The 27,211-nt window shown below is 35.9% G+C and overlaps 1 protein-coding gene across 1 annotated transcript in view; it reads left to right on the forward strand.

The window, feature by feature from the left end:
* The first annotated feature begins 7,099 nt into the window (after nt 1-7,099).
* LOC106130499 (uncharacterized) overlaps nt 7,100-27,211 on the forward strand; it is a 46,068-nt gene continuing 25,956 nt past the window's right edge. The window contains exons 1-15 of the mRNA XM_060953724.1: nt 7,100-7,210; nt 7,535-7,659; nt 11,358-11,510; nt 12,587-12,780; nt 13,169-13,239; nt 13,973-14,160; nt 15,501-15,611; nt 16,584-16,899; nt 17,560-17,695; nt 18,467-18,620; nt 19,184-19,297; nt 19,895-20,070; nt 22,720-23,201; nt 25,563-25,715; nt 27,062-27,203. Coding sequence (XP_060809707.1) covers nt 7,540-7,659; nt 11,358-11,510; nt 12,587-12,780; nt 13,169-13,239; nt 13,973-14,160; nt 15,501-15,611; nt 16,584-16,899; nt 17,560-17,695; nt 18,467-18,620; nt 19,184-19,297; nt 19,895-20,070; nt 22,720-23,201; nt 25,563-25,715; nt 27,062-27,203 — 2,510 coding nt within the window. The 5' untranslated portion in view covers nt 7,100-7,210; nt 7,535-7,539. The remainder of the gene's footprint in view (nt 7,211-7,534; nt 7,660-11,357; nt 11,511-12,586; nt 12,781-13,168; nt 13,240-13,972; nt 14,161-15,500; nt 15,612-16,583; nt 16,900-17,559; nt 17,696-18,466; nt 18,621-19,183; nt 19,298-19,894; nt 20,071-22,719; nt 23,202-25,562; nt 25,716-27,061; nt 27,204-27,211) is intronic.

Here is a 27,211-nt window from a genome sequence, read left to right on the forward strand (position 1 = left end):
TAAAACTAACTTTTATTCACAGAAGTACACTCTTGAGCTTAGGTTTCCACCAATAGCGGACGCACTATATCGCGTGGAGAATCCAGTGGCCAATGGGCGGCCGTCTTTTGAATTCTAACGTTCGAACGACTGTTATCAAATCATGGTATTGGTTATCACTCTATGAACTGTGGTTTTAAATGTTGCCATGTAATGAAGGAAAATCACTGCCTGACAAAATTGAGAATATAGCGGTAACTGGCGATGTAACCTATTTCTTAAAGTTGTTGGCTAACTTGGCCATATTGTCTATGCTTTTCATGTCATACTGATTGTACTACATGTTGATAGAGGTGAAAGTAAATTTTACAGTAATATTGTAATTTTATTGCAACAAACCTATGTGAATGATAAAACTTGTTTTATGAAATGTTGTAATAACCACTGACCATAAAAATTTGTAAAACGAACATTATAGGGAAATAAGTAAAATATACTTGGCTAATTAAATTTTATTCTACCTATTATAGTAAAAAAGTGGTAATATGTACCTACCTATTATTAAGAGGGTATGCTAAAATTAAAACTTGGATAAATGATTCCAAAGACACGTTTTTTCGTCTACGAATCTAAGATTAAATACCACGGTAGCCATTATGGATATTTTGACATTTCTTCATGTTATTTTTGTAAATTAGAGTACTGACCTCAACTACGACATGGAAACACGTGGAAATATAAAAGAATCAAAACAAGATAGAAGATTGCGTACTGGTTTACTTTTAAATATTACTAATACATTTCCCATATTTGCAAAAATAAGTACCTAATGTCGAACTTGACTTTATAAAAAAGGAATCTCGAATTTTTTAAGTTCGTGGCTAAAACTAAGAACGTAGTACATACTGTACCATACACATCCATTTGACGAAAAAACGATGTTTTCATCCAGAACCAATAGCTTAATAAGCACTCGTACAGATTAAAAATAATAAAAAGAAAAAAAAAATAAGTTTGGAATCTTTACCAACATGTAGCTATCTCTTTCTTACGAAACCAATTGTCAAACTAACATTTTGTATCGCTGTCCTTGTTTAAATTTCTATAGGACGGTGGTATAAAATGGTAAATATTTTAAATTGAAACTTTGTTGCCTGTACGTACATACAATGTAAATAATATGTATTTCGGTGTCTGTGCAATTAATATAGGATACTGGACAACAAAATCACATCGGTCTTCTATCATCAAATGTTAAGAATTGGATTAAATATTACCTAAGTTTTCCAGCAAATGTGATCTCTCAATAGATATCAATACAATTTATCTAGTTACCATTGTAATATTATGCGTAAGTCATGTAAAAAGATTTAAGGTACAAATTTTCATGTATGAAAAATATACAAAAACTTCAGATAAAATCACTTTTTAAAATTAGGCGCCGCTATATCGAGAAACATCCAAACTAGGGCTGGGTGTAATTTTTTAAATGATGATTTAAACGGACATTTGCTTTCCATATCTTATATAAAGCGTTACTAAGAAAAGGCAAATAATTACATTTTTTTTAAATGTCAAGAAAAGTTTAACATTTTTTAGGCCAGTTCCAATTACAAAAAATATTGTTAAGTACTTTCTTTTTCTATAACAAATATTTTTTTCGTTTTTGTTACTCTGTAACTTTGTCCCTACCTAATTAGGTATTCGGTCTCCGAAATTGTAATAGTCTACAAATGAAATATTATCTACCTGTGTATTTGCTTGTGCAGCAATTATTCCAAAATGGAGTGCCAAAGTATCAAATATCAGTATTACGAATAGTGTATGTACTAATATTAGACATTTTATTCAACTTTCCTTAGCCGGCCTAGATCGCTAATAATGTTTACTTGCTAATGGAATTATCTGGTTAAGTTATTTTATTTTAACCTGTGTTTAATAAAAAAACCAACTTATTCGAATAAATTACTATTATATTAAAAACCTTTAAGAATTTGTTTGAGAAAAATGAAATGTAATTAAATTATAAACCTTTTTGCTCAGTTATAACAATTGCAAGACTTAATTGTTTGAACACTCGAGATTTATTTGAAATAGTTGTAATGGCAAAGGTTAAAAAAATAACTTATCCAATTAGAAATATGCCAATAAATGGTTGTAGGTACGGACAGTGGGACGCTGCGATTTTTAGAGTTGTAAGTACTTATTACACGCACTTATATTTACATACCTTCTGTTATCGAGTTGATATTGTTTAAGACAATAAATTAACTTTCGTTGTATGTATCGCGATTGGCTGTATGTTCCACAAAATGGTCGAATCTTTTTCGTGTATGGATTAGATGTATTCAAGATAATTGTATTTAATCCAAAGTGCCTATATAGGCAATTTATTTTAGGAAAAAAAGTGTAATTTTGTCGCACAAAAATATTAAACTGAGACCAATGTACAACCTCATTCCAAAGAAAATATGAATTATTTTTGAGATCCGTAGGTTTCTGTGGGTTGATGATTACCTACCAATAGATATGAGGGGTTTTAATAACGTTGACAGTGCATATGTGCTATCTTCCCTCTCCCTCTATTAAGGTTAAAGGAAAAGAGAGGTAAGATTAGACATTTGCTCTAAAAACCTTCGTTAATAACCCTTTTAATTGGTGCCATTTTGATAATTATAGATAGATTTACATAATTGTATGGCATTTGCAGTAGATAATAACTGTCTCTGGAAATCGGTTTTTGAAAGTTTAAATTCGTTTCGGTATTTCACATACTATTATTATTATACATAATACTTCTATTCTACACAATCATTAAAATCGCGCTTCAATCAAGGCATCCCGGGAGTCAAATGAGTACCTACCGATGATTGAGTAACTAACTATCTTAAGTTTTTAAAACTTCACTGACCCATAAACTTCAGAAGGTTTACATTTTTTTCATCGTCAATAGTGGGAATTAAAAAAAAAGAAAAATATGAAAAATTTGGAAGGGGCCATTTCAGCCATCTTGAGTTTTTAAAATTCGTGGCGGCGCAGTGCTGAAGTTGTTTATAAAAGTGCAGTTCTAAAACATGGTTTCAGAACTTCCAGAGGCTAAGTTATTATGCTAAGACGATTGAATAATCTTAGTATCTTTATTTAATAGAGAGATGACATGTTATAAACAGTTACGATCCAACTAATAAATTTATACCATGTAAATATCGTGAAACGTAATTAAATTTGTGTAAACTAAGATGTAAAATAATGTTCATTGAATTGACGCCAAATGCGTACTTAGCGAACACGCCACAGTAAAGGTTGTTAGATTAAGATATTGAAAATAAGATTTTCTCCATAGTTAGGCTATTTTAAAAGATGCCAATTTGGATGTTATAGCTTTCTGTGTTAGGTATTTTCCAGATGTGAAAATTGTCATAAATGTTCATCTGAATACCTAAATTTAAATGATCATCAATGAATGTCGGAGCGACAGGTTATATTTTGCCGCTAAAACACGATATCTGTGTGCGCTTCTAGTAATTAAACCATGGATAAAAAATCTACATAGGTATTAAGATAAAAAAATTCTGCCTGTTTCTTCAACGTTTCTGCCTGTTTCTTCAACGGGACTTTCCAATAACGTTGTAAGTGGTATTATTATACCATAATCTCTCTATGGCTCAGGTAATGACAAGATATGATATAAATACCTAATCTCATTTATATACGTTCGTCTTGTTAACAGACCATGTGTTACTTAACAAAAAAAATATAACAATTGAAATTGTAAATAAAACAATTTTGTCGTAATTTGTGATAAATTGGATGTTTAAATTCTCAATATGAAAATATTTACATAATATAGAACTTATTATATAATATGTGATCAATTCTCCCCTTCAATTAAGTGGAGGATAATTCATGTTACCTACTTTCATACAATTTGGATTTTTGAATCAGAGAAATTAATGCGTTTGCCAAAGAAAATGGTTTTAAACAAAAGACGTAATTGTTATAATTGTATTCATGGTTCATGTTTTAACGTCAATTCTTTTTATGTACAGCGAATGTTACATTAGATGCAATTGAAGTTTTTAATTAGCTATTGATACCCCAAAAGTTAAAAATGTGAGATTTAGGTAATAAAAAAAAAATTATCATAACAATTGGAAGATATTAAAAAATAGTTTGACTTATTACCCTTAATTACAAGGTAACTTATTTGAGGGCTAGCTCAATTCGTTTTATTTAGGTATCATTTTATATTTATTTATTTGAAATACATAGATATTTATATAATTCACTCTTTAAGAGTGTCAATTTAGCTAAGTAGGTGCCCATATTGGATTTTGTTTTTTTTTTCAGCCTCGTGTTAAAAAATACTAGATACATCTTCTGGAAATTTATAAAAGTTTAGCTGCTTACTCGGTTCTTCGGAAATACGAAATAAAACTGCACCATTGTATATACTAATCTACCTATGTTCTGTTCATATTTCAACTTAGATTATACATACATACATACATACATACATAAACTCACGCCTCTTTCCCGGAGGGGTAGGCAGAGACTACCTACTTAGATTATGGCACAGATAAATGTTGAATTTAACTTCTTACTGTTGAAAAACTTTTTATACTCAAACAGGATACAAAAATTATTAAACTGCTGCAATCTGGACATGTTAAAAGACCAGTAATTTGAAATGTTACAAAGAAGTAGATAATTATTATATCTAAGTATTTTAATACATCGATAGGTATGTAATAAGATCTCTTATTATTGTAGTCTCTTTAAAATGTCGAAAGTGAGAATGTATTAATAAAATAATTTAGAATATTATAATATACGTCATGATGATAGGAAATTTTTACGTTTGTTGTGAATAATGAAAATAACGCTGATTACAATTTATATTTATAAAATTATATATCTTCAAGATTTTTACTTTTAAAAACTTTAAAGAGCGCGTTAAAGATTTTTTACTGTTCTTTTTTTAAGTAACAATGTGGATATCACTTATTATTTTTATTATTTATACATAATCAAGTATTTTGTACCTATGTATAGATAAAAATACCAAAGAATCGAAAATAATAATTGTTAATACTGCAACTAAGTAACTTACCCGCTGTTTTGTTTTTATTATCATAGTATCTATTTATTTTTAAAAAGTATTCAATTTTTGATCGCTATATTGTTATTTACTAGTAGTTACCTAAGTTTTTCAATTTTATGTTATAGGTATGGAATACCTCACTAATTTTGTAAAGAAAAATACCTAAAAATAAGTTTATGTTCTGTAATTAGGCTGCCATAGCATTTGAATTAATAAATTCAAATATATAATGAGTGTTAGGGCAAGAATTCGCCAATATGTTTCGAGTTACCCGTGTACAAATATATTTGTAGATCGGTAAACAAATAAAAGACTAAAATAAGTGCATTTTTTATTTATTAAAGCCTTAAAACACATTTATGAGAGTTGTACCCACAGAATTGGATTAATAAAGATATTAATTATTCCAATTTTTGTTGGTGCCGAGTAGCGAAAAAAAATCATTGGTAACCCACAACTGAGGTGGAAGGCAGATAGAAAAAGACTTAAAGTCGAAGTCTGGAGAATATAAGAGGCCTAGGTACATCAGAAGATGTTAGAAATACTCGTAACCGTCAAATATGCATGAAAAGAGTAATAAGAGGAAGCGGAAGAGGTCTGTAAGGATCGTAGCAAGTGGCAAATCATAGTCTCTGTCTACCCCGATAGGTAACAAGCGTGATCGAATGTATGTATGTACACCAGAAGAGATAATGAATGGTTATGATTGAAATGTGTAAAAATAGATACCTATGATAAATGTAAATAAAAAAAATAAAAGTTATTTATGATGGGATGTGTTAATTTATAACTTATGCTGTATATATTATAAGTGCTGCCTGGTATGTGGTTCCCGGTACCAATAGAAAAAAAGAATAGGACCACTCCATCCCTTTCCAATGGATATCTTAAAAGGCAACTACCTAAGGGAAAGACTAAACTTGAGATTCTTCATGAAGGCAATGAGTATGCAACCTGTCACAATTTGAATTTTAGTTGCATTATGAAGCCATACAGCTGAACGTGGTATTTCAGCCTTTTCAAGACAAGTGGTTCTGTACCCCCCAAGGGAAATAAACATTACTACATGTCAATGCCAACTGTCATAAAAGATCTTTTTCTCCTGCTGTTAGTTGTCAGTGCGTTATATTGACACAGCGACAACTGTTCTTGCTGACAGTTCATCCGGTGCTGCCATATTTATCAACTTTTACCCTAACTAGCTGCGGAGCTGTTTATTTGAAGATGGATTTTATAACTTTGTCAAGTCATAAAATTCATCTTCCCTCTCTCTTTAATTCTGAAAACCCAAATTTAACCACGAGAAAGAAAGTGTAAGTAGGTTATACATACACACATGGCCAACGTTTGATTTCGCATTGCTTTCGGTAGTTTCTCACCAGGAAAGTAGGAACCAATTTGGAACAAAAACAAACAATATTTCAAAAATGAATAAATCACCTCATTATCATTGACCTACAAATCAACTTTGGGCAAAAATACACTTTTTCTATTGAGATACCTTGAATACCTTAATAAGAAATCAATCTGTTTTTGATTGAAAACAAATTTAACGATCTCTTTCTGAAATAACTCGGTATTCATTTTCAATTTTCTCAGAACAATTTCTTTGTTTTTTTTATATATTAAATGGCAACACTGTTCTTATCTCCGCGATCGATCAAAATAAACTGAAACACACAGAGACGCAATCACGGTTACCTACCAACAAATTTGGTCCCAAAATTTAGGATAGTTTTTGAACTGAAAAAACCCTTTGAATACATCGTACTTACATTAAATCACGTCTCTCCCCAAGGGGGGTAGGCAGAGACAACGTCTTTCCACTTGCCACGATTTTTGCATACTTCTAGCGCTTCATCCACATTTATAACTCGTGCCACTACCACACACACGCGCGCGTATCATGCCACTGGGGCTGGAGAATTAAGTGACTTTTCTTCGAATTCCCGGGGGGGAAAAGCCACCAATACCTGCTTTACATCATGTTTGCGATGTTGGGGAAAAAATTGGGCAAGGGTTGGCAGCACTGGCCGCAATCAGTCAGTCTCACTCTGTTTCCCCGTACCCCGGAAATTATTGAATTTTCTGTTTTCGTAGTTTGGTGATGTGAATTGTGCAATATTTGTAAGTATTTTTTTATTTATTATTTACTTAAAGAGCTATTTCGCATCGTAAGATTTCCAAAGTTGCGTACCATATCATTAGAATTGTTATTTATTACTGAACGTACCACCTACCTACCTTGCACTTGCATATTGAAGTGCAGGTACCTACACATATGTATTTTATCAAAATATGTTGATGCATAGGACGCCAGACGATATTATTGATTTTCAGCAGCAACTCCCTTTGTGCATCATTGATTCGCGCACGCGAATAGCCTGCACCAGTTAGTTGTGAATTGTCCTTGCAACGAGAAGCATCTTTAAAATCTGCGGTTGGTTTTAGGCAAGATGTCTACAAGGCAGATAAGAAAAGTGGTTGGAGGCAACACTCTACCGCCTCCTGACGACAGCGATTCCGATTTTGAACCTCTTTATGCTTCGAAGAATCCTAAGAACATATACCAAGGGGTAAGTGCATCATATATTTATATCTATAGCTGACTTTAGGTCCTAAAGCAAAGCAGAGTGAGAAGAAGCTGACGACCTTGGATCCAGTCTACCGTTTGGGTTCTGCAGGTCAGACGACAGTAGCTCCGTGTATAAGCAGTTACCTCATATGACGTAGGTAAGGCAGTAGTGTTTTAGCCCTAAAGGATCACCAGTCAATATGCAACTAGGGACATACTCCTATGGTAATGTATGACATTGACCAAGCAATCCATATTCTTTGTCAACATGTAAGTAATGTGCGGAGGAGTAGCTTTTTGTCTCAACCGTATTTATGATTTCCAAAGTTTACTAGTCCTAGAAACTTCTTAGATCCTGTCATGGGGCTAAAAGAGCTTAACATAACACAAACAAAATGGCGGAATTTGGGCATTCACAAAATGGTGGACATTGGCTCAATACAAAATGGCGGTAGGTGTTGTATACAGGATAAATGCCAGAATAATAATGATTTCTATGACCATATAAGTATCCTTAAAGCTAAAATGAAATAAAACTGTATATTTTATCTGTATCTTTAATGATCACCGTGTTCTATTGTCCTCTTGTTTAAGGGAATCATATCTAGTACCTAGAGTTACCATCCTACAAGAAAACCAATTATGAAATGTTAAAAATGTGAATGGGAAAAGACAAAGAAATCTATTGCAAATGTACATTTCTTTGTCAGTTCCTTTTTTACATTTTTCTTTGCAAAAGCGAACTTCCAGCGAATGTGTATAAAAAAAAATCCACCGTTTTATCACCATCTGAACTTTACATTGTATGGGGAAACTGTCTGAAGAAAGTCTGTTGGAAGTCCTGGTGTGGAGCAGTGGAAGATTACTCGAAGCTGTGTGAGAGATTATGGTAAATATCTTCCTTTTATGATGTTGCTATATATATATAAGGAAGATATTAACCAAAGTCCCTCTCAGCTTTTTCTTCTCGAAGAAGAATGAAACTAATGACAAGAAGATTATGCTTTGATCCAGCCTTTCCAAGATGGAGAATTATGTTATTAGATGACCCTTGTTCTTGTATTTTTTATCATAATTTGTAAGAAATGCATCTTTCATACTGGTCTGTTAGTGAAGAAAATCATCTGAGTACTTCTCCTGTTCAGATTGTGAAAGCCAATAAACTTGTAATTCTTCTTTTAGTTGATGGCCTAACAACTTGTTACTATTTGAAACTCAATTGCCACAGAGTTGAATGTGTTCTTTCAGTTGTTTCAAGATTGTTGGCTTTGTCTACCCTGAAGGGGATAGAGACGTGATAACATGTTTGTATTAAAATTTTATGTAGTATTGTTTAATTACATTTCCATATTCATGACATCAGGCTTGCTTTGTATGTATTAAATGTGCAATAGAGTAAGGGATTATATTACTTGTTTATGTGTTCTGGTTCATGTTTTTGTTAAGTCTATATAATCGAAGGGATAATTATTAATGTATACCTATTTGAAAATAAAATAACGAAAAAGATGTAGTCCCTGCCTATCCCTCCGGGAAAGTGGCGTGAAAAAAATTACTGATATTTTTGTTAACCCACCATTTTGATTTTTGCTAAACGTCCATTTTGTTTTTGCTGTCTGTCCATTTTGGTTTTTGCTGACCGTCCATTTTGAATTGCGCGCGCATGGGGACGCCGCTTTAATGATATTGATTTTAACACAGGACAAAGGATGCTGTACATCTAGACATGTCCTAGCCTAGATGTTCATTAATAAAGCTTTATAACCATAAACATAGATATTTATATCTTTGTAGTATCATCCTTACATAATACTTCAACAGTAATTATAAGTTTCCATTTTATACATATTACTAAATTAATAAAAAAAAATATACTAATTTGTTGAGGGCAGGGTCAGTAGTCGAACTCTTTCGTCTCGATGTTAAGTTCAGCGCATGACTCAATAAGTTTACGCCGTTCTTGTGCATAATGTTAATTTCTCTAAGGTAGTTTTTTGTTGCGACTTAGCAATATACCCTTGTTGATAATTTATTGAAACACTAACTATATGCATTTCTGTTATTTATATTTGCTTCGCACGAAAACACGAGTTTCGAACTTACTTCAAGGCTAACTGAATCTATGTAATTTGCCCCGTATATATATTTTTTTATTTATTTTATACAAGGTAGACAGAGCCGACTGTCTGGGAAAAGGCTCAATGTTCAAGTGGTAGGTATTATGCAAATGATAATAAATTATTATTTAATTTGAACATTTAATTTATTGGTGTGAAATATAGAATATGATGAAACTGAAGTTGTTTTTTTTTCCCTTTTTGACCTTTTTATTCCATTAACAACTTGCTATTTTGCGATTTTTATTTAAAATGTTTTATATCTAAGAATTCTGCGATTTCTATTAGGATAGTAAATCTTTTTTTTTATGTGATGTTTATTTATTTATTTGAACTTAACTTGAGCTACGAATGAGTGGAATGTTCGACCAGCAATGCCCAAAAAATAAAGACTGAGCAAAGCCGCCGCAGTTCAAATCCTGTTTATAAATAATTTGTTTTTTCCTCTATTGCCTTGTACCAACGTACTACAAGATACCATATACTTACATACATACGTACATATGGTCACGTCTATATCCCTTGCGGGGTAGAAAGAGCCAACAGTCTTGAAATGGCTGAATTGACACGTTCAGCTATTTGGCTTAATGATAGAATTGAGATTCAAATAGTGACAGGTTGCTATCCCTGAGTCGCCTTTAACGACACCCATGGGAAAGAGATGGAGTGGTCCTATTATTTTTTTTTATTGATGCCGGGAACCACACGGCACGTAGTAAATTGATTATTGTTATTTTATAAATTTATGCAGATATTGCGAATTAATATTTTTTTTTATGTTGTTTCTTTTATGCTCTGCGATGTGTTTGAAGTTTACTGTTAGATACCTATAGTTTTGTCAACTAATTTATGTATATTAAAAATCCTTCCTTTACTCAATGATAGACAGACAATGAGCGAATTAAACTTTGAAACATTATATACAAGGTGCTTTTTACAATTCTGTAACGTTGAAAATGAACACACAAACTATCTTACACTAACTGTGCCCGCGACTTCATTCGCGTGGAATAGTTATTTTGGGCATCAATGAAGCCCTCAAGGATAAATAATTTTCCGCGTTTTTATTTTCACATTTTCCATTATTTCTTCGCCCCTAATAGTTGCAGCGTGATGTTATATAGCCTAAAGCCTTCCTTTTTAACCGCCTTCAAAAAAGCTGGTGCTCATTGTTTCACGTTTTGTTTTGTAGATATAGTTTGTCCGCGATTATGTCGCGTTACGCTCAACCTTAGAAGAAGGTTTAAGAAATTTAACCTACTTCAAAAAAGGAGGGCTTCGATTTTTGAGACGGTTCTATTTTTTAAAAGTTAATAAATTTACACTAACTTTCTCCCGGTTACGTCTACCTTTGTTACAATTTAGATTATTAGTTGAAACCGTGTATTAAAACAAGTCTTGCAGTTTAATGTCATACATAAAAGTACCTTTAATTAATGACGTCTTTATCCCTTACGAGGTGAGGAGATATACAGAGTCAAAAGTCCCAAAACAACTAAAAGGCTACCTTCAGCTGTACGGCTTAGTGATGGAATTGAGATTCGAACGGCAGTTTGACATTAACAATATTTGTTGTCCCTAGCTATGTGGAGAGTCACCGTCTGACTCTTCAGAAGGTAACGAGTCCTGCGAGAAGGAGTCGGAGGCAGAAGTGAAGCCTGCCCCGCCAGCGCCAAAGAACAAGAACAACAAGAAGAAGAAGCAACGCAAGAAGAGAGCTAAGAACACCATCCAGGTAAGTGTTAGCGAAAGAAAGAAAGAAAAAATGATGATTTGTGAGGTACATCTATACTTCTATACTTATATTATAAAGTTGAAGAGTTTGTTTGTCTGAACGCGCTAACCTCAGCAACTAATGGTTAGAATTGAAAAATTCTTTTTGCGTTAAAAAGACCATTTATCGAGGAAGGCTTTAGGATATATAACATCACGCTGCAACTATAAGGAGCAAAGAAATAATGGAACTTGTGAGAAAAACAGGGAAAATTATTCATCGTTGCGGGCTTCAATGATGCCCAAAATAACTATTCCACGCGGACGAAGTCACGGGCGCAGCTAGTTAGAATATAACAAGAAACATTAACTTACAACAACATTTGTACCAAAATGGTCTCTCTCAGCATTTGCCTTGGTATATACCACAAAGGTATATTTGTGGTAACATAAATACATATAATCACGTCTTTATCCCTTGCGGGGTAGACTGAGCTAACAATCTTGAAAAGACTGATAGACCACGTTCAGCCGTTTGGCTTAATAATATAATTTAGGTTCAAATTACGAAAGGTTGCTAACCCATCATATGAAACCTACCCAAGGAAGAATCCCAAGTTTATCCCTGTTTAGGCCAGTTGCCTGAATGTGCAGGTCATGATGTTTTCACTCACCTTAAGAGAATCAGTTAGTATTCAAACTAATGTACATGACTTCGAACATATTCAGTGGTACATATCCAAAGTGGTATTTGAACCTGTATCCTTTTGCACATCACGCATCACATTTTCAACCGGGCAACTTACCAATTCGATCACCGATGCTCAAATTTTAATTTTCTGTACATTTTGTTAACTGTCTAGGTATGAAGTTATTTTGTATAAGTCTTTTCTCATTATCCTCTCGGCTTCAGTCCCTATTGCGCCCTCACATTTCTGGAGAGGAACCCGTGGCCCTTACATGTTGATCAGGTAGAGAAGAAAATACATGGTGTGTACCAGTTGTTTCTGCTCCTGCGCAGATTGATAAATAAGCTTGTATAAGATAGTTGAGTGCCTATTTACTTCAATACGGTATCGGATTATATAATTTTTGTAGCTCGACGAGATCGAGCAGAGTCTGAAGGAGGTGAACGAACTCCTTGGAGCGCCTCCGCCAGCGCCCGAGCCCAAGCCTGAGGAGCCGAAGACGGTGGAAGACATACTCTTCGCCATCAACTACAAACATTTGAACCCGGCTGCTGAGCTGAGGAAGCTTCTTGGTCCAGATTTGGAGGAGGAAGCACGAAGGCGGTAAGTATCGCCGTTTATGTCGTCTTTTGCTTACGTCACACGTCATGAGCCAATCACAGCGTAGAATGCGACGCGCTCAGCCAATAGCAGCGAAGAGTCCAATATGAGGTTGACTGTATTTGAAGGACGAAAAAGAAAGCATGTTCTTTCATATTAAGACGAAATTTTTACGGTTATTGGGAAGAAGAGGGGGGTCAATTGGAGTGTATGTGTAGGAAGAGAAAATTATATTTATGATATTTAAGACTTATGCCAAGTGGACCAAGTGGACCAAGTGGACTTCAATAAGACAGAGAAAGCGACTTTGTTTTATACTATGTAGTGTGATGTTAAGTAAATGTTTTTGACTATTTGATTAATATTTTAACAAATTTAATTTGTATTTCAGACGCAACCGCGGATTGAATTACTCAAAACGAGGACTGATAATACAATCCGATGAGCGATTCAGCAGAGTTGGTGAGTAGAATTATTGGTAATAGTATATTTGTAGGCCAAGTACCAATGTCATAAGGTTCTCGGCACCAATGAAAAAATGAAAATAGGACCACTCCATCTCTTTCCCATGGATGTCGTAAAAGGCGACTAATAGGCTTACAAACTTGGGATTCTTTTTAAGGCGATGGGCTAGCAACCTGTCACTATTTGAATCTCAATTCTATCATAAGCCAAATAGCTGAACGTGGCCATTCAATCTTTTCAACACTGTTGGCTCTGTCTACCCCGCAAGGGATATAGACGTGACCATATGTATGTATGTATGTCATTGGTTTGAAAACTAACCGATGCTCTTACGGTGAGGGGAAATATCGTGAGGAAACCTGTCAACCATGGATCCAATACAGGTTTAGTTTACTTGCAAAGGTGGCGGAGGTCAGACGGGTCGCTTCATTTAAAAAACTTGACTCACCCAATCTAGGATCCGTGGTCAAAGACATACCACGGGCTCCTCTCCAGAGAGGTGAGGATGCAACCGGTACTAAAGCCAGGAGGAAGATGTTTTTCAGTAGAATAGAATAGATTTATTTTCAAAATTTGATACAACGTATCACTTATTGACGTCACAAAACTTAAATCTAATTATAACTACTGCCGCTTCCAAAGCGCGTGTGTAGAAGAAGCGGCGGAACAAACTACACTGCAGCATTTTCATCGGACGTCAAGTATTAATGTAGCCCTTATTTCTAACCAGGAATCACCATGTCGATAATGCGAAGCGAAATGAGAGACGGCTGCACGTACTTCTCCATTGACCACGACACGGCTTATCAGAAACACCACAAGGCGTTCGTTCAGTTCGCCCTGGAGCACGTGAACGAGTTCCTGGAATTGGACGTGGCCGAGGCGATGACCTCGCTGCATTTGGAGAAGATGGTCCAGGTTGGTGGTGGTTGATACTCGTTTTTTCTTTTTTCATTATGACCTCTTTTATAAGTGATACGGTGTTTTTGATGCGCAAGGGAGATATGGTAATTTTAAATGAAAGGTCATATCAAACGTGCCTTGAGCCTTTATGAAGGTGGTAGACCTGCTTCGTGCCTTGACCCTTTATGAAGGTGGTGGACCTCCTTCGTGCCTTGAACCTTTATGAAGGTGGTGGTACTCCTTCGTGCCTTGAACCTTTATGAAGGTGGTGGCCCTGCTTCGTGCCTTGAACCTTTATGATGGTGGTGGACCTCCTTCGTGCCTTGACCCTTTATGAAGGTGGTGGACCTCCTTCGTGCCTTGAACCTTTATGGAGGTGGTGGATCTCCTTCGTGCCTTGAACCTTTATGAAGGTGGTGGGGTGGTGGACCTGCTTCGTGCCTTGAACCTTTATGGAGGTGGTGGATCTTCTTCGTGCCTTGAACCTTTATGAAGGTAGTGGACCTCCTTCGTGCCTTGAACCTTTATGAATGTGGTAGACCTGCTTCGTGCCTTGAACCTCTATGAAGGTGGTGGACCTCCTTCGTGCCTTGAACCTTTATGAAGGTGGTGGACCTGCTTCGTGCCTTGACCCTTTATGGAGGTGGTGGAGCTCCTTCGTGCCTTGACCCTTTATGAAGGTGGTGGAGCTGCTTTGTGCCTTGACCCTTTATGAAGGTGGTGGACCTCCTTCGTGCCTTGACCCTTTATGAAGATGGTGTAACTCCTCCGTGCCTTGAACCTTTATGAAGGTGGTGGCCCTGCTTCGTGCCTTGAACCTTTTTGAAAGTGGTGGACCTGCTTCGTGCCTTGACCCTTTATGAATGTGGTGGTACTCCTTCGTGCCTTAAACCTTTATGAAGGTGGTAGACCTGCTCCGTGCCTTGACCCTTTATGGAGGTGGTGGAGCTCCTTCGTGCCTTGAATCTTTATGAAGGTGGTGGACATCCTTCGTGCCTTGAACCTTTATGAAGGTGGTGGACCTCCTTCGTGCCTTGAACCTTTATGAAGGTGGTGGAGCTGCTTCGTGCCTTGAACCTTTATGAAGGTGGTAGACCTGCTTCGTGCCTTGACCCTTTATGAAGGTGATAGACCTGCTTCGTGCCTTGACCCTTTATGAAGGTGATAGACCTGCTTCGTGCCTTGACCCTTTATGAAGGTGGTAGACCTGCTCCGTGCCTTGAACCTTTATGAAGGTGGTGGACCTCCTTCTTGCCTTGAACCTTTATGAACATTAAAAAATTTCTAAGCATTGCTATTGTTCAATTGATTATTTTTTATAACTCTTTATCATTTCTTTTCTTCATTGTTCTCAGTCTGTGGACATGCTGTTCCAAATCGAGGATTACGGCAAAGCGAAGCAATTGATGGATCGAATTGTTGCATATATGCAATTCATTGGACATCCACAATTTAAAATTACAGATGTGAGTATAAAGAGTTTTTTTTTTCATTATCATCATACTATTATATTATTTCATAAATTAACGTCACTCTAAATATAGAAGCCTAATCATTATTTCATTCCTATTCAATTTTTTTCCACGTGAGGAATAAAGACTTGTGTTCACTTATCTGATGCAAAACCTACTGCACCGATTTTGTTCAGAGATATCTAAGACAGGTAAAACCTAAGGAGTAAGAAAGACTACTTTTTTATGGAATTTCCCACGGGAGCGAAACCTCGCGTAGTAAATTGCATACATACATATAATCTCGTCTATATCCGTTGCGGGGTAGACAGAGCCAACAGTCTGGAAAAGACTGAAAGGCGTCGCTCCGTTGATTGGCTTGATGATAGAATTGAGATTCAAATAGTGACAGGTTGCTAGCTCATCGAGAAAGAGTCTCAGGTTTATAAGTCTATTCCTTAGTCGCCTTTTACGACAACAATGGGAAAGAGATGGTAGTGGGTCTCATTTTTTATTGGTGCTGGGAATCACAAGTCATAGTAATTTAAATCATAATTAGGTATACATTTTTATCGAAATCCATCGTCTTAAATAATCCAGGCACTTTTTGACAAATAAACATATGAAAGAGATAGGCTTATAAACATGGGATTCCTCTTTTAGGCGATGGGCTAGCAACCTGTCACTATTTGAATCTCAATTCTATCACTAAGCCAAACAGCTGAGCGTGGCCTATCAGTCATTTCAAGACTGTTGGCCCTGTCTACCCCCACAAGGGATATAGACGTGACCATATGTATGTATGTATGTTTTTCCTCCAGTGTTATTATTTCTGAGCGTGATCATATGTATGTATGTAAACATATGATTTGTGTTATTTATTTATTTATGTCCTGTTACTTAGTATAGTTAAGTTTGTGACATCAAATAAAATATTTTTCTTTCTTTCTTTCTTTCATATGAAATGATGCTTTTTTTTTTTGACAGAGAAACGTCCGCCTCGACTACAGGGTGGTCGAGAACCGCGTTTACCACGTGGCAATGTTGAAATACATATACATACTGACTAACAGCGCATGCCACCGCACCGCACTGGAGATATGCAAGGTTCTCATGAACCTGGACCCATCCGATCCTTTGGCACTGATCATACTCGTCGACATGCTGGCGCTGCGGGCCAGGGAACACGAGTGGCTGATCGACTTGGTGGACTATTGGAGGTGTCACAGGGACGCCGATTTCATGTTCAACCTGTTGTATTCGTACTCGCTGGCGAAGTTCCACGTTCTAACTAAAAATAAAGGTATTTTTTTTTTTTTTTTTTCGGAGTTGGTACTTACTTAATTCGAATTTGTTTTTTATAATCTGTGATATTGTACGTTTGAAAAAGAAATTCGTTCGGAAATTTAAATTGTTCCGTTTTTTTTTTAAATTTTGGAACGATTTATAAAGCTGTTTTTAGCTAATCAGTTTTTGTTTTATTTAATCTTTTTTTTTAATGTTTAATATGTCAGTGTTTGTATCGTAAGATGACACAGTCAACAACACGGCGACACAAATTATTTATTTATGAATTAAATTCTTTATAAATCTACGAAAAAGTACAAGACTGGTTGATAGACTGAGACCGGTGTCTTCATCGCCTTAAAGAAGAATCCCAAGTATATAAGCCTATTCCTTAGTCGCCTTTTACGACATCCGTGGGAATGAGACGGAGTGGTCTTATTCTTTTTTTTAATAATGCCCAGAACCACACGGCACATAATCAAACATCATAATGATATATTTTTATTTATTAAAAAAAGGCTATTAGAAAAAATATTTAAATTTACTCACCTACTCAATTTATCATTTAATTGTAGGTAGATTTTAATCTAGTCGTATCGTTCAGAATTTAATATATGTATACTCGATAAGTAAATTAATTCAAAGCCTCCTTTTACATATCCATTGCGGTTTCCAGGCGACTTGGCCGACGCGAATTGCCTCCTGCGATACGCGATACGTCGCTTCCCCCTCGTTGTGCCAGAACTGTTCAAGGTGACCAGCAACAGGAACCCTTTGGTTGACGAATGTGATCTCTTCAAAGAGGATCAGGAGTGAGTATTATTGGAATTATGTTAGTAGGTTCAACTTCAATATTGGTCGAAGCGACCGGTAGGAGTGATGAAGAAATTTAGTGTTTAACGATGAACTAATGAATTGGTTTGTCACTTGAAATGAAGGGGAATTGAGTGTTGACGCGAATATAATCTGTATTATTCCACTGGATTTGAAAATAATTGTAATTTTTTAATAAAAATAAAAATGTTCACTCGTGAATTATTTTCTTTAGGTTCCATTTTAAAAACGGATGATATTCATTTTTTTGCAACTGGCCAGTAACATATAAGATTTTATAAACATTTTTGACACATCGTGTGTGCTGCAGCCACTATTTTCCTTGTGTTGATTTTAAATATCAGTAAAGGGAAATCTAAATTTGAAATATATTTTTTTAAATTTTTTTAGGCTATGATATGGACGTATGATAAACTGACTTTCAGATAAAATGTTCGGTTGCTTGTTCATCTCTTAAATGACACCATTTGTCAATATGGAATATTTAATTCCATATTAAGCTTTCCTGCGACTGTCATTAAAAATCAAGCTTATATAATGCCAGGGCCGCCATTTTGTGGCGGCGGCGGCCATCTTAGATATATAATGATTATTAACCTTTAAACTTTTAATTCATTATTATCGGATTGGACCGCGTCTACTTTTCATAGAATATATTTAGATAGTTCTAAATTAGAATGAAATTCAAATTCAATTCAAATTCAAAATTTTATTACACATTATCCTCATAGTTTCCCTATTATTCCTAGTTTATCACCATCCAGCAAGCTGTTATGGCAAGATCTGCTCAGATACTACACGGTGTTTACGGCGCAAAAATGGCGCGAACCGGAAGTGTGGGCGTGGTTCACTGAGAACGTTATGGCTGTCATCGAGGAATACAACAATGATGAGGACACACGGGTAACTATAAAGAATAGAATAGAATAGATTTATTTTCAAAATTGGATACAAGGTATCACTTTTTGACGTCACATAACTTAAATCTAATTATAACTACGACCGCTTCCAAAGCGCACGTGTAGAAGAAGCGGCGGAACAAACTACACTGCAGCATTTTCATCGTATCACTACACCAGCGGCCCGTCGCGGCTTCTTACATAGCGTAGAACGTACACAGTGTAACTTTTTATAGGTGAAAGAATGTTCATGATCAGTTCAGTATGAAGGATGTATTTTATTTTTTAATAAAAGATTTAATGTTATTTTTAATATATAAGGTAGCTCAATCAGATGAATATTTAATTGCGTTTCTGCGTTAAAAAAGATTTATTAATATATTTATTTATTTATTTATGTACACAAAATTATATACAAAAGCATATATTACAGTAATTCTAGTACAAAGGTGCTACTTATTTCTTAAGATTGTTATATTATTATTATATACTATCATGTTATAATAATGATGTTATTATAACATAGTATATAATACTTATGTTATTGATCGATGCATTTTGTTGCAGGAATGCGTGAAAGATTTCGCAGCACTTAGAGCGTTCTTCCTGCGAAGCCTTCCCGATCAGATCCTTAGACATTTCCAAGTGATCAAACTAATGAACGTGTTCATTTTCGATGATGTAAGTGTACTTGCCATACATTTTAACACGTCTATATCCCTTGCGGGGTGGACTGAGCTTCAGCTGTATGTAGCTCTGTGATAGAATTGAGATTCGAATAGTGACAGGTTGCTAGCAAAAAGCCTACAAGAGGAATGCCAAGCGTATCCCTTAGTCGCCTCTTGCGACATCCATAATCCCTTAGTGTGACTCATGAACGTGTTCATTTTCGATGATGTAAGTATACATTGCCATAAATCTCTTTCCTATGGATATCGTAAAAGGCTACTAAGGGAAAGGCCTACAAACTTGGGATTCTTTTTCAGGCGATGTGCTAGCAACCTTTCACTATTTGAATCTCAATTCTATCATTGAGCCAAACAGCTGAACATGGCCATTCACAGTCTTTTCAAGACTGTTGGCTCTGTCTACCCCGCAAGGGATACAGACGTGACCGTATACATACATAAAAAACACGCCTCTTTCCCGGAGGGGTAGGCAGAGACTACCTCTTTCCACTTGCCACGATCTCTGCATACTACCTTCGCTTCATCCACATATGTATGTATGTATGTATGTACAATTTTATACAATATTTTTTTTTTGTTTTTTTAACAGAAAATCCTGTCATCCCGCATTTCCGTGACCTCGTACAATCCGGAGCCGTTCCCCGCCGAGAACGTGAACCGTTACGAGTACAATTTCGATTTGAACCCGCAACCGGTAGCGCCTGTGTCACTGGGCATATTAGGAGACTTCTTAAGGTCCATAGCACCGGAGTACATGAACGCATGGTAGTAATTTTTCTATCTATCATTATCATCTCAATTCTATCTATGTATATATTGAGCCCAACAGCTGAACGTGGTCTGTCAGTCTTTTCAAGACTGTTGGCTCTGTCTACCCCGTAAGGGATAAAGATGTGATCATATGTATGTATGTATGTGTGTAGTTATTTTTTATGTTGATATTTGTGCATGGTTTGTTTCATTATTATATATAGGTACTTACTAGGTAATATTGTGTAAGCTGATGTGTTTTTTTGTTTGTTTGTTTGTTTGAAAGCGCTAATCTCAGGAAGTGATGGTTCGAATTGAAAAATTCTTTTTGTGTTGTGAATAGACCATTTGTCGGGGAAGGCTTTAGGCTGTATAACATCACGCTGCAACTATTAGGAGGGAAGGAATAATGAAATATGTAAAAAAAACGGGGTAAATTATAAAAAATAACTATTTCACGCCGACGAAGTCGCGGGCTCAGCTAGTTCGTAATAAGACTGATTTAAAAAAATTAAAAAGGCGTTATTTGAGCTTAGAAATCGTCTTACTTACCATTATGAAGATTTACGTGTGCCGTGTGGTTCCCGGCACCAATACAAAAAAGGTATAGGACCACTCCATCTCTTTCCCATGGATGCCGTAAAAGGAGACTAAGGGATAGGCTTACAAACTTGGGATTAATTTATAGCCAATGGGCTAGCAAGCTGTCACTATTTGAATCTCAATACTATCATTAAGCCAAATAGCTGAACGTGGCCATTCTGTCTTTTCAAGACTTTTGGCTCTGTCTACCCCGCAAGGGATATAGACGTGACCGTATGTATTTAAAAATAATATGTGTAGTGATTAATTATATATATATTTTTTACTACGTACATTTTTTATTTATATGTTAATAAATTATTTAATTTTAATGTGGCTGGCAACATTGTTTTTGTATTGTTATCGTAGAAATTAGTTAATGATTGTCGTATATATAAAGTATATAAGAATTCATGTTGCAAACTCCATGTTGATAATTTGAGTAAAGCTGTTTAACTCCTGAGTCCTGCATTTTTATTAATCGTCGTTTTCAAAATGTGCTTCCTAGTTTTCCTTCAGATATCGATATAGTTTTTTTCTACTTTTATTAATTAAATGTTGATTTGGTAGTGAAAAAAAATAACCGGCAAAGTGCGAGTCGGCAAGACTTCGCGCACGAAGTGTCCCATACTGTTATGTTATAAAAATATTGCGTTAGTTGTATGGCTGCAGTTTAATTTTAATTCAATTATTTATTTTGAAAGGTCACATACAATTGAATATTCTTTGAAAAATTTGAATTTCTAACTATCACGGTTTATGAGATTACAGCCTGATGACAGACTGACGGACAGACAAACAGGAAGCTTAGTAATAGGGTCCCGATTTTATTTATAAGTTTCGGAACCCTAAAAAGCCCTATTGATTCTCTCCCCGCGCAAAAGCTTTCGTAAATACCCACAAATGGAAAGAAAGGTTTCTAAATTCGGTATTATTTAAGGCGATGAGCTTGCTACCTGTCTTTGAATCTCGATTTCATGACTAAATCATGGTTTGTGATCGGCTCTGTCTATCCTGAAAGGCATAGAGAAGATATATGTGTATTTTGTAAAATTGTAAGTAAAGAGATGTTTGGAAATAAACCTTGGAAAGTGTACCTTTTCTTTTCTTTCTTTTTACAGTCAAATAATTACGGATAATCTTTTAAAATCATTGACATTAGGTGATTTTATGATCAGTTTATTACTTGAAAAAGCGCAGTGAAAGTTTAGCGTCATTTGAGACGATGTTTGTGGTTCGATCAGATTTCAGATTAACCCAGGTTTTGGATGTGTAATGTGTTGTCCAAATTATAAGTTAGTTTTGTATCCCATAACATTTGTATCTTTGGAGTTAGCGGGAATTAGTATGTCATTCGATCGTTAATGTTTCCAAAACAAATCCGCCATATTGGTTTAATTTATTAAGTGTAATAAATATGAATAAGACTGTCGAAAGCATGCGCTTGCGTCGAATAGCGGTAATTTGTCAGTGTCTGATGTTTTTATTTTTTTATAATAATTATTATACTTTAGGTTATGTACTGCAATTGTTTGTCCATCTGAAGTAGTATAGTTTTGTACATTATGGGCTATGGTTTTGGCGTGAGGGCATCATAAACATGATATTTTTTGATGTGGCTGTTATAGCCATTGAAATGAATTTTTTTTTATTAATATGCAATTATGTTCATGACGCGGAAGGTAATTTGCTTGTTTGAGATCCCGGATTGACCAGGACCCTGATCTTATAATTAAAATTATGCCATTCCGATTTATCGGGAACATTTATATTTTTATGTACGACGTTCTTGACGTATCCAGAGAGCATCCTTTCCATTTTTGGATCTGTTCTTCTAGGTATATAAATACGTTGAGTGAGTTTGCAATAACATCTATTCCACATTCCTAAGGGGTCGTGGAAAGATGTAGTGTCCGCCTACCCTCCGGGTAAGAGGCGAACATTTTATTAATTTATGTATAAGGAAACTTACTTTAGTGGTTGTTCAATCCGTGTTCTATCATGACCTTATGTCATCATCCTCAAACGATGTCGCGTGTATTCTCATCATCGCGGGTTAAAGCTAGTATTTATTATTTCTAGGCATCACGGGTTGGCCCTGCCTAGACCAGCTGCGCGAGCGCAGCAAGCGCCACAAGCGCAGCCAGCTCCACAAGCGCCACCAGCTCCACAAGCGCAGCAAGCGCCACAGGCGCAGTCAGCTCCACAAGCGCAGCAAGCGCCACAAGCGCAGTCAGCTCCACAAGCGCAGTCAGCTTCACAAGCGCAGCAAGCGCCACAAGCGCCACCAGCTCCACAAGCGCAGCAAGCGCCACAACCGCAGCCAGCTCCACAAGCGCAGTCAGCTCCACAAGCACCGCGAGCACCACAAGCGCCGCGAACTCAACAAGCGCAGCGAGCTCCACAAGCGCCGCCAGACGACGAAGGTGTGTTGTTCCCTGATGATGCAACCATGGCGGAGGTATTTGCCACAATGCAAGAGTTCATGCGATACGGCCTTATCATCAGTGCTACGGAAGCTGAGAGCCAGGAAGACGACCGATGGGATTTCGTCCTGCCTGATGGCACTGCCCAGAACTAAATGCATGGTGAATGAATTGAGTGAATGAGATGAATGAGTGAAGGATTGAATGAGATTGCTTTGTCTGCTGAGTTTGTTTACGATCACTGATTATAGGTCTTCCATCTAACATTGGGTTTAACAAGAGATAGATATGACAGTCGATCGTAAATAACCTTGCACAGGCCTCTCCTGAAAGTGAATGAATGCCTAGTGAATGAGATGAAAGAGATGATGAGGGATGATAAGAGATGAACAAACATTAAATGAATGATTTGATTGATGGTAGAAAGACAACTTGCCGGGACTGTCTTGAAACGAATGGTGAATGAATGAACGATTGTATGATTGGAACTCTTGTGATCCAGCACTTTCTATAACCGGCCAGAAATTGCGCATTAATATTGTACCCATGCTAACTTTAATCACTAATTTTTATGGACATATTTTCGATAACTTTATTTAACTTGTTGCTGGTTTTTCTTGTGTGTTTTAGTGATTAACTTTAAAATATGCATCGCAGAAAATGTTTCACTTTGGCAAACTAATGGGCTTGTTAGGAATGGCGGTGATTGGTTCATTTCAAATCAGCTTCTGTAGGGACGCGCTCTTATTGGCCAGTGCTATCGTGTGATGTGCGTCGATAGGTTGCGTGCATAAAGAAACAGTTGTGATTGGATCGTTTCACTCCGCACTAATACTGGCTAATATCATCAGATACGCTTAATTTGCCGAATAACTTCATTATCACATTGGTATTACGCTTTTAAAATTCACAATAACGGTAAGTACGCTTTGTAAACATGGCATTATTATGGGTATTGGTTTTTTTTTATGTTGTTTTTATTTTTATTTTTCTGCTTAAGTTGTGTTTCCTATATGGTATTTGAGGATTTTTCTTTGCTCATATTTTTATCTTTGACAGGTATTTTTTGGTGTTATTATTTTACTTTATGATCATGTTTTGACAAATTTAATTATTTATATTTACAGACCGGTAGTGTCATCTGGTGAGAGGTCGGTGGAAGATGCATCGACGCATTTAGACCAATCGGAGTAACAGAAAGTGAGACTGCAAGACGCATAATAAAATTTTAATAATTTAATAAATATATTTTATTTTTACGTTGTTTTTTATTTTAACTGGAATGGAACGGAAAGAATTCTATACCGTTTTTGGAGATTTTTGTCGGTTGGACCAGTTTATGAGTTGTTGAATGAATGTGAATGACGGCTAGTGTAAATGCTAACGTTAGAAAGAGAAGACGTAAACGAACATGCCCTTATCAAATCGGGGACGTTCTGGGAGAGATCTGATGAATTTACCCTATCCGTAACAAAATTGATGAAAGTGAATGAAGGCAATCTACATCTGTGGGTACCCAGTGTCGTCAATTTTTGGAAAAGAAGCGGAGAAGAATATCGTGAATAAGCGGAATCAGTAATTGTTGATTTTTTTAAATGTTATGTAATTTTTGCGTTAACTCTTCTAGATGTGACCAAAGCCTATCGGAATGGATTAAAAGAATTGGAACAGGGATTGATGAATGTGGATGATGCGAGAAATGCAAGGATAGTGGAATGATGTAGTATCTACGTCCCCCTGAAAGAGGCGTGACTATAAACGACCTATTGTGTTAGGTGACGAGCTTTAGATTGTGGAACAAAGAATTTGCATATTCTTTGGGGTCCACCCACTCTGGACGTCTTCCGAGCGTGTTTCTATTGCCTTCGCGGCATGCACTTTGCTTAACGACAGTGTGGAGAGACCCTTATGCAGTGGAGTGAACAGGGACGGAGGTTCTATATCTATGAGTAAAAAAGGCACTAGCGGGGGCGATTGATTCCTATGCGTAAATAGATCTTACCAGAATCATATCGTCAATTTGCTGTTAAAGAAACTTAACATTGATTTGTTAAATCTTAAGTTTTCAAGTGTGACCAATGAAGTTTATCAGAATGGATGAAAAGAGGTGAATCAGGAATATTATCTCCTGCAGGGTCGACAGTTAGTCCTAAGCGCAATCCTAATGACAGCTGACAAATTATCGAAAATATGTTTAAGAGTGTGTAATATGACTTCAATGTTGCAAAGTATGAATGTATGATTTCCAAGATGGCGGTGGTTAAAAAATATGGGTGCAATATTTTTGGTGATATTCTGTAATTAAACCCACGGGAGTGGAACTCCCATGTAGTGCAGAGCGCAACACGCGTGTAGCGGGTCTACTCTTCAAAGAAGCCGGTCCTTTGTTCTGTGCTATTCGAAGGGTATTATTTCATCCGTATGATTTGAACATCGAAGACACATTGACGACAAAAAAAAAAAGATGTTATTTACAAATTTGATTTGTCAAACGGGTTGTTTTATTTTCACGCTCAGATTTATTTAGTGTTTTTTTCTTTTTTTGTTGTTATTTAATTAAGACATCAAATATGTTACGTTCTAATTCTATGGCAATATTTTGTATTATTGCCATGGAGTTTTGCGAAAGGTTCTCGTTTTGCGGTTTACGAAGTAAGTTTTTTAATTATTTTTTTATTCTGATCTCTATTATTTTTTACATTTAAATATAATTAGAGTATACGATATCAATATAGTCACACATCAATGATTAACAGTAAGAATTATAATCACTCGTGTTTATTGGATAGGGTACAAATATTTGTAATCCTATATCACGACAGAAGATACATGACATGGCTTAGGTACGAAGTACAGAAGATACCAACAGTAATTATTAAGAACCATAATGAGAACAAGATTTTTCGGTCAAATGGTCTATAAATATTTGTACCTTATGCAATCGTTCCTATATACGGAATTATTTTTATTCATTACCAAGGTAAGGCATAGCCCAGGGAAGTTTCCACTAATAACAGCTTATCATGAAAATCGGTTCAGCGGAACACGAGGGACAACGTGCAGGTCAAATTGAGAACCTCCTTTTTTTGAAGCCTGTTAAAAAAGGGGAAAAGTTCAGAAATTACGCTTTGATAAGGGCCAGAATAGAGTGGTAAAGAATTAAAATAAAGCTGTATATAGGTTAAGTTAGGTTTAATACATATATTGGATTATATCCAACAATTATCACACTTAGTTGTATAAGACATCTACATATACTGTGTGTCTCTAATCTTAGTCTATTACTCTCGATTTTATTATTATAATTGATCTAATCAAAAGTCTTTTTTATACTTTAGGTGAAATACATAAAGTATTTTTCTATTTATTATTTAAACAAACTATACAAATAAAATACTAAGAAAATGGACTGATATGTAATGTAGGGGAAATGAATTAAAAGAATGATTAAATAAGATCTTTTAAGATCGAAAGTTAGGCCTATGGGTGATAAAAGACTGAGAATAAAATTCAAGGGTTTAAAGGGTAATTAGGGGTTAAACCTAGGGAAGTCTAAGTTGGAAACTGTTGAGTTGCCGTCCATCTAAAAGAAGTTCATAGCTATTGCTACGTAAGCCCAAATCTGTATTAAATCATATATATCATGTGTGTACAGTCATCGGTAGAGAGACATTACACAAACCCTCTTTACACAAACCAAAAGCATAGAAATGTCAGGCGTCTTGACTGTACAGTCGACGGCTGACAAATCTGATGCATTCGTGTTGTCGACAGTACTTTAAAACGCCTATCTTTACCACCAGATTTCTCTATTTAAACTTAAGGCCTTGTCACATTAAAAAAAAAAACGCGAACTGTGAAATCATCGACCAATCACAGCACAGCATCGGATCTTAAGCTTAAGTACTGCCATCTGGTGTGATACAATTTGAAAAAAGAAAACCGTCATTAGGCGTTAACTTCTAGCTTTGAATATTAAAAGATTTGTGTGTACGCAGCAATACTGTCTTTGTACCTGAGAAATGTGTTGTGTCTGCACGAGAATGCGGCGACCGTAGTGTACCACATATTTATAATGATGTGCTACACCATGCCGCTGGTTGGAGCTGTTTTGGCTGATAACTTCATAGGGAGATACAAGTATTTAT

This window comes from Amyelois transitella, chromosome Z, assembly GCF_032362555.1.
Source record: "Amyelois transitella isolate CPQ chromosome Z, ilAmyTran1.1, whole genome shotgun sequence".
In the NCBI taxonomy this organism is placed as follows: domain Eukaryota; kingdom Metazoa; phylum Arthropoda; class Insecta; order Lepidoptera; family Pyralidae; genus Amyelois; species Amyelois transitella.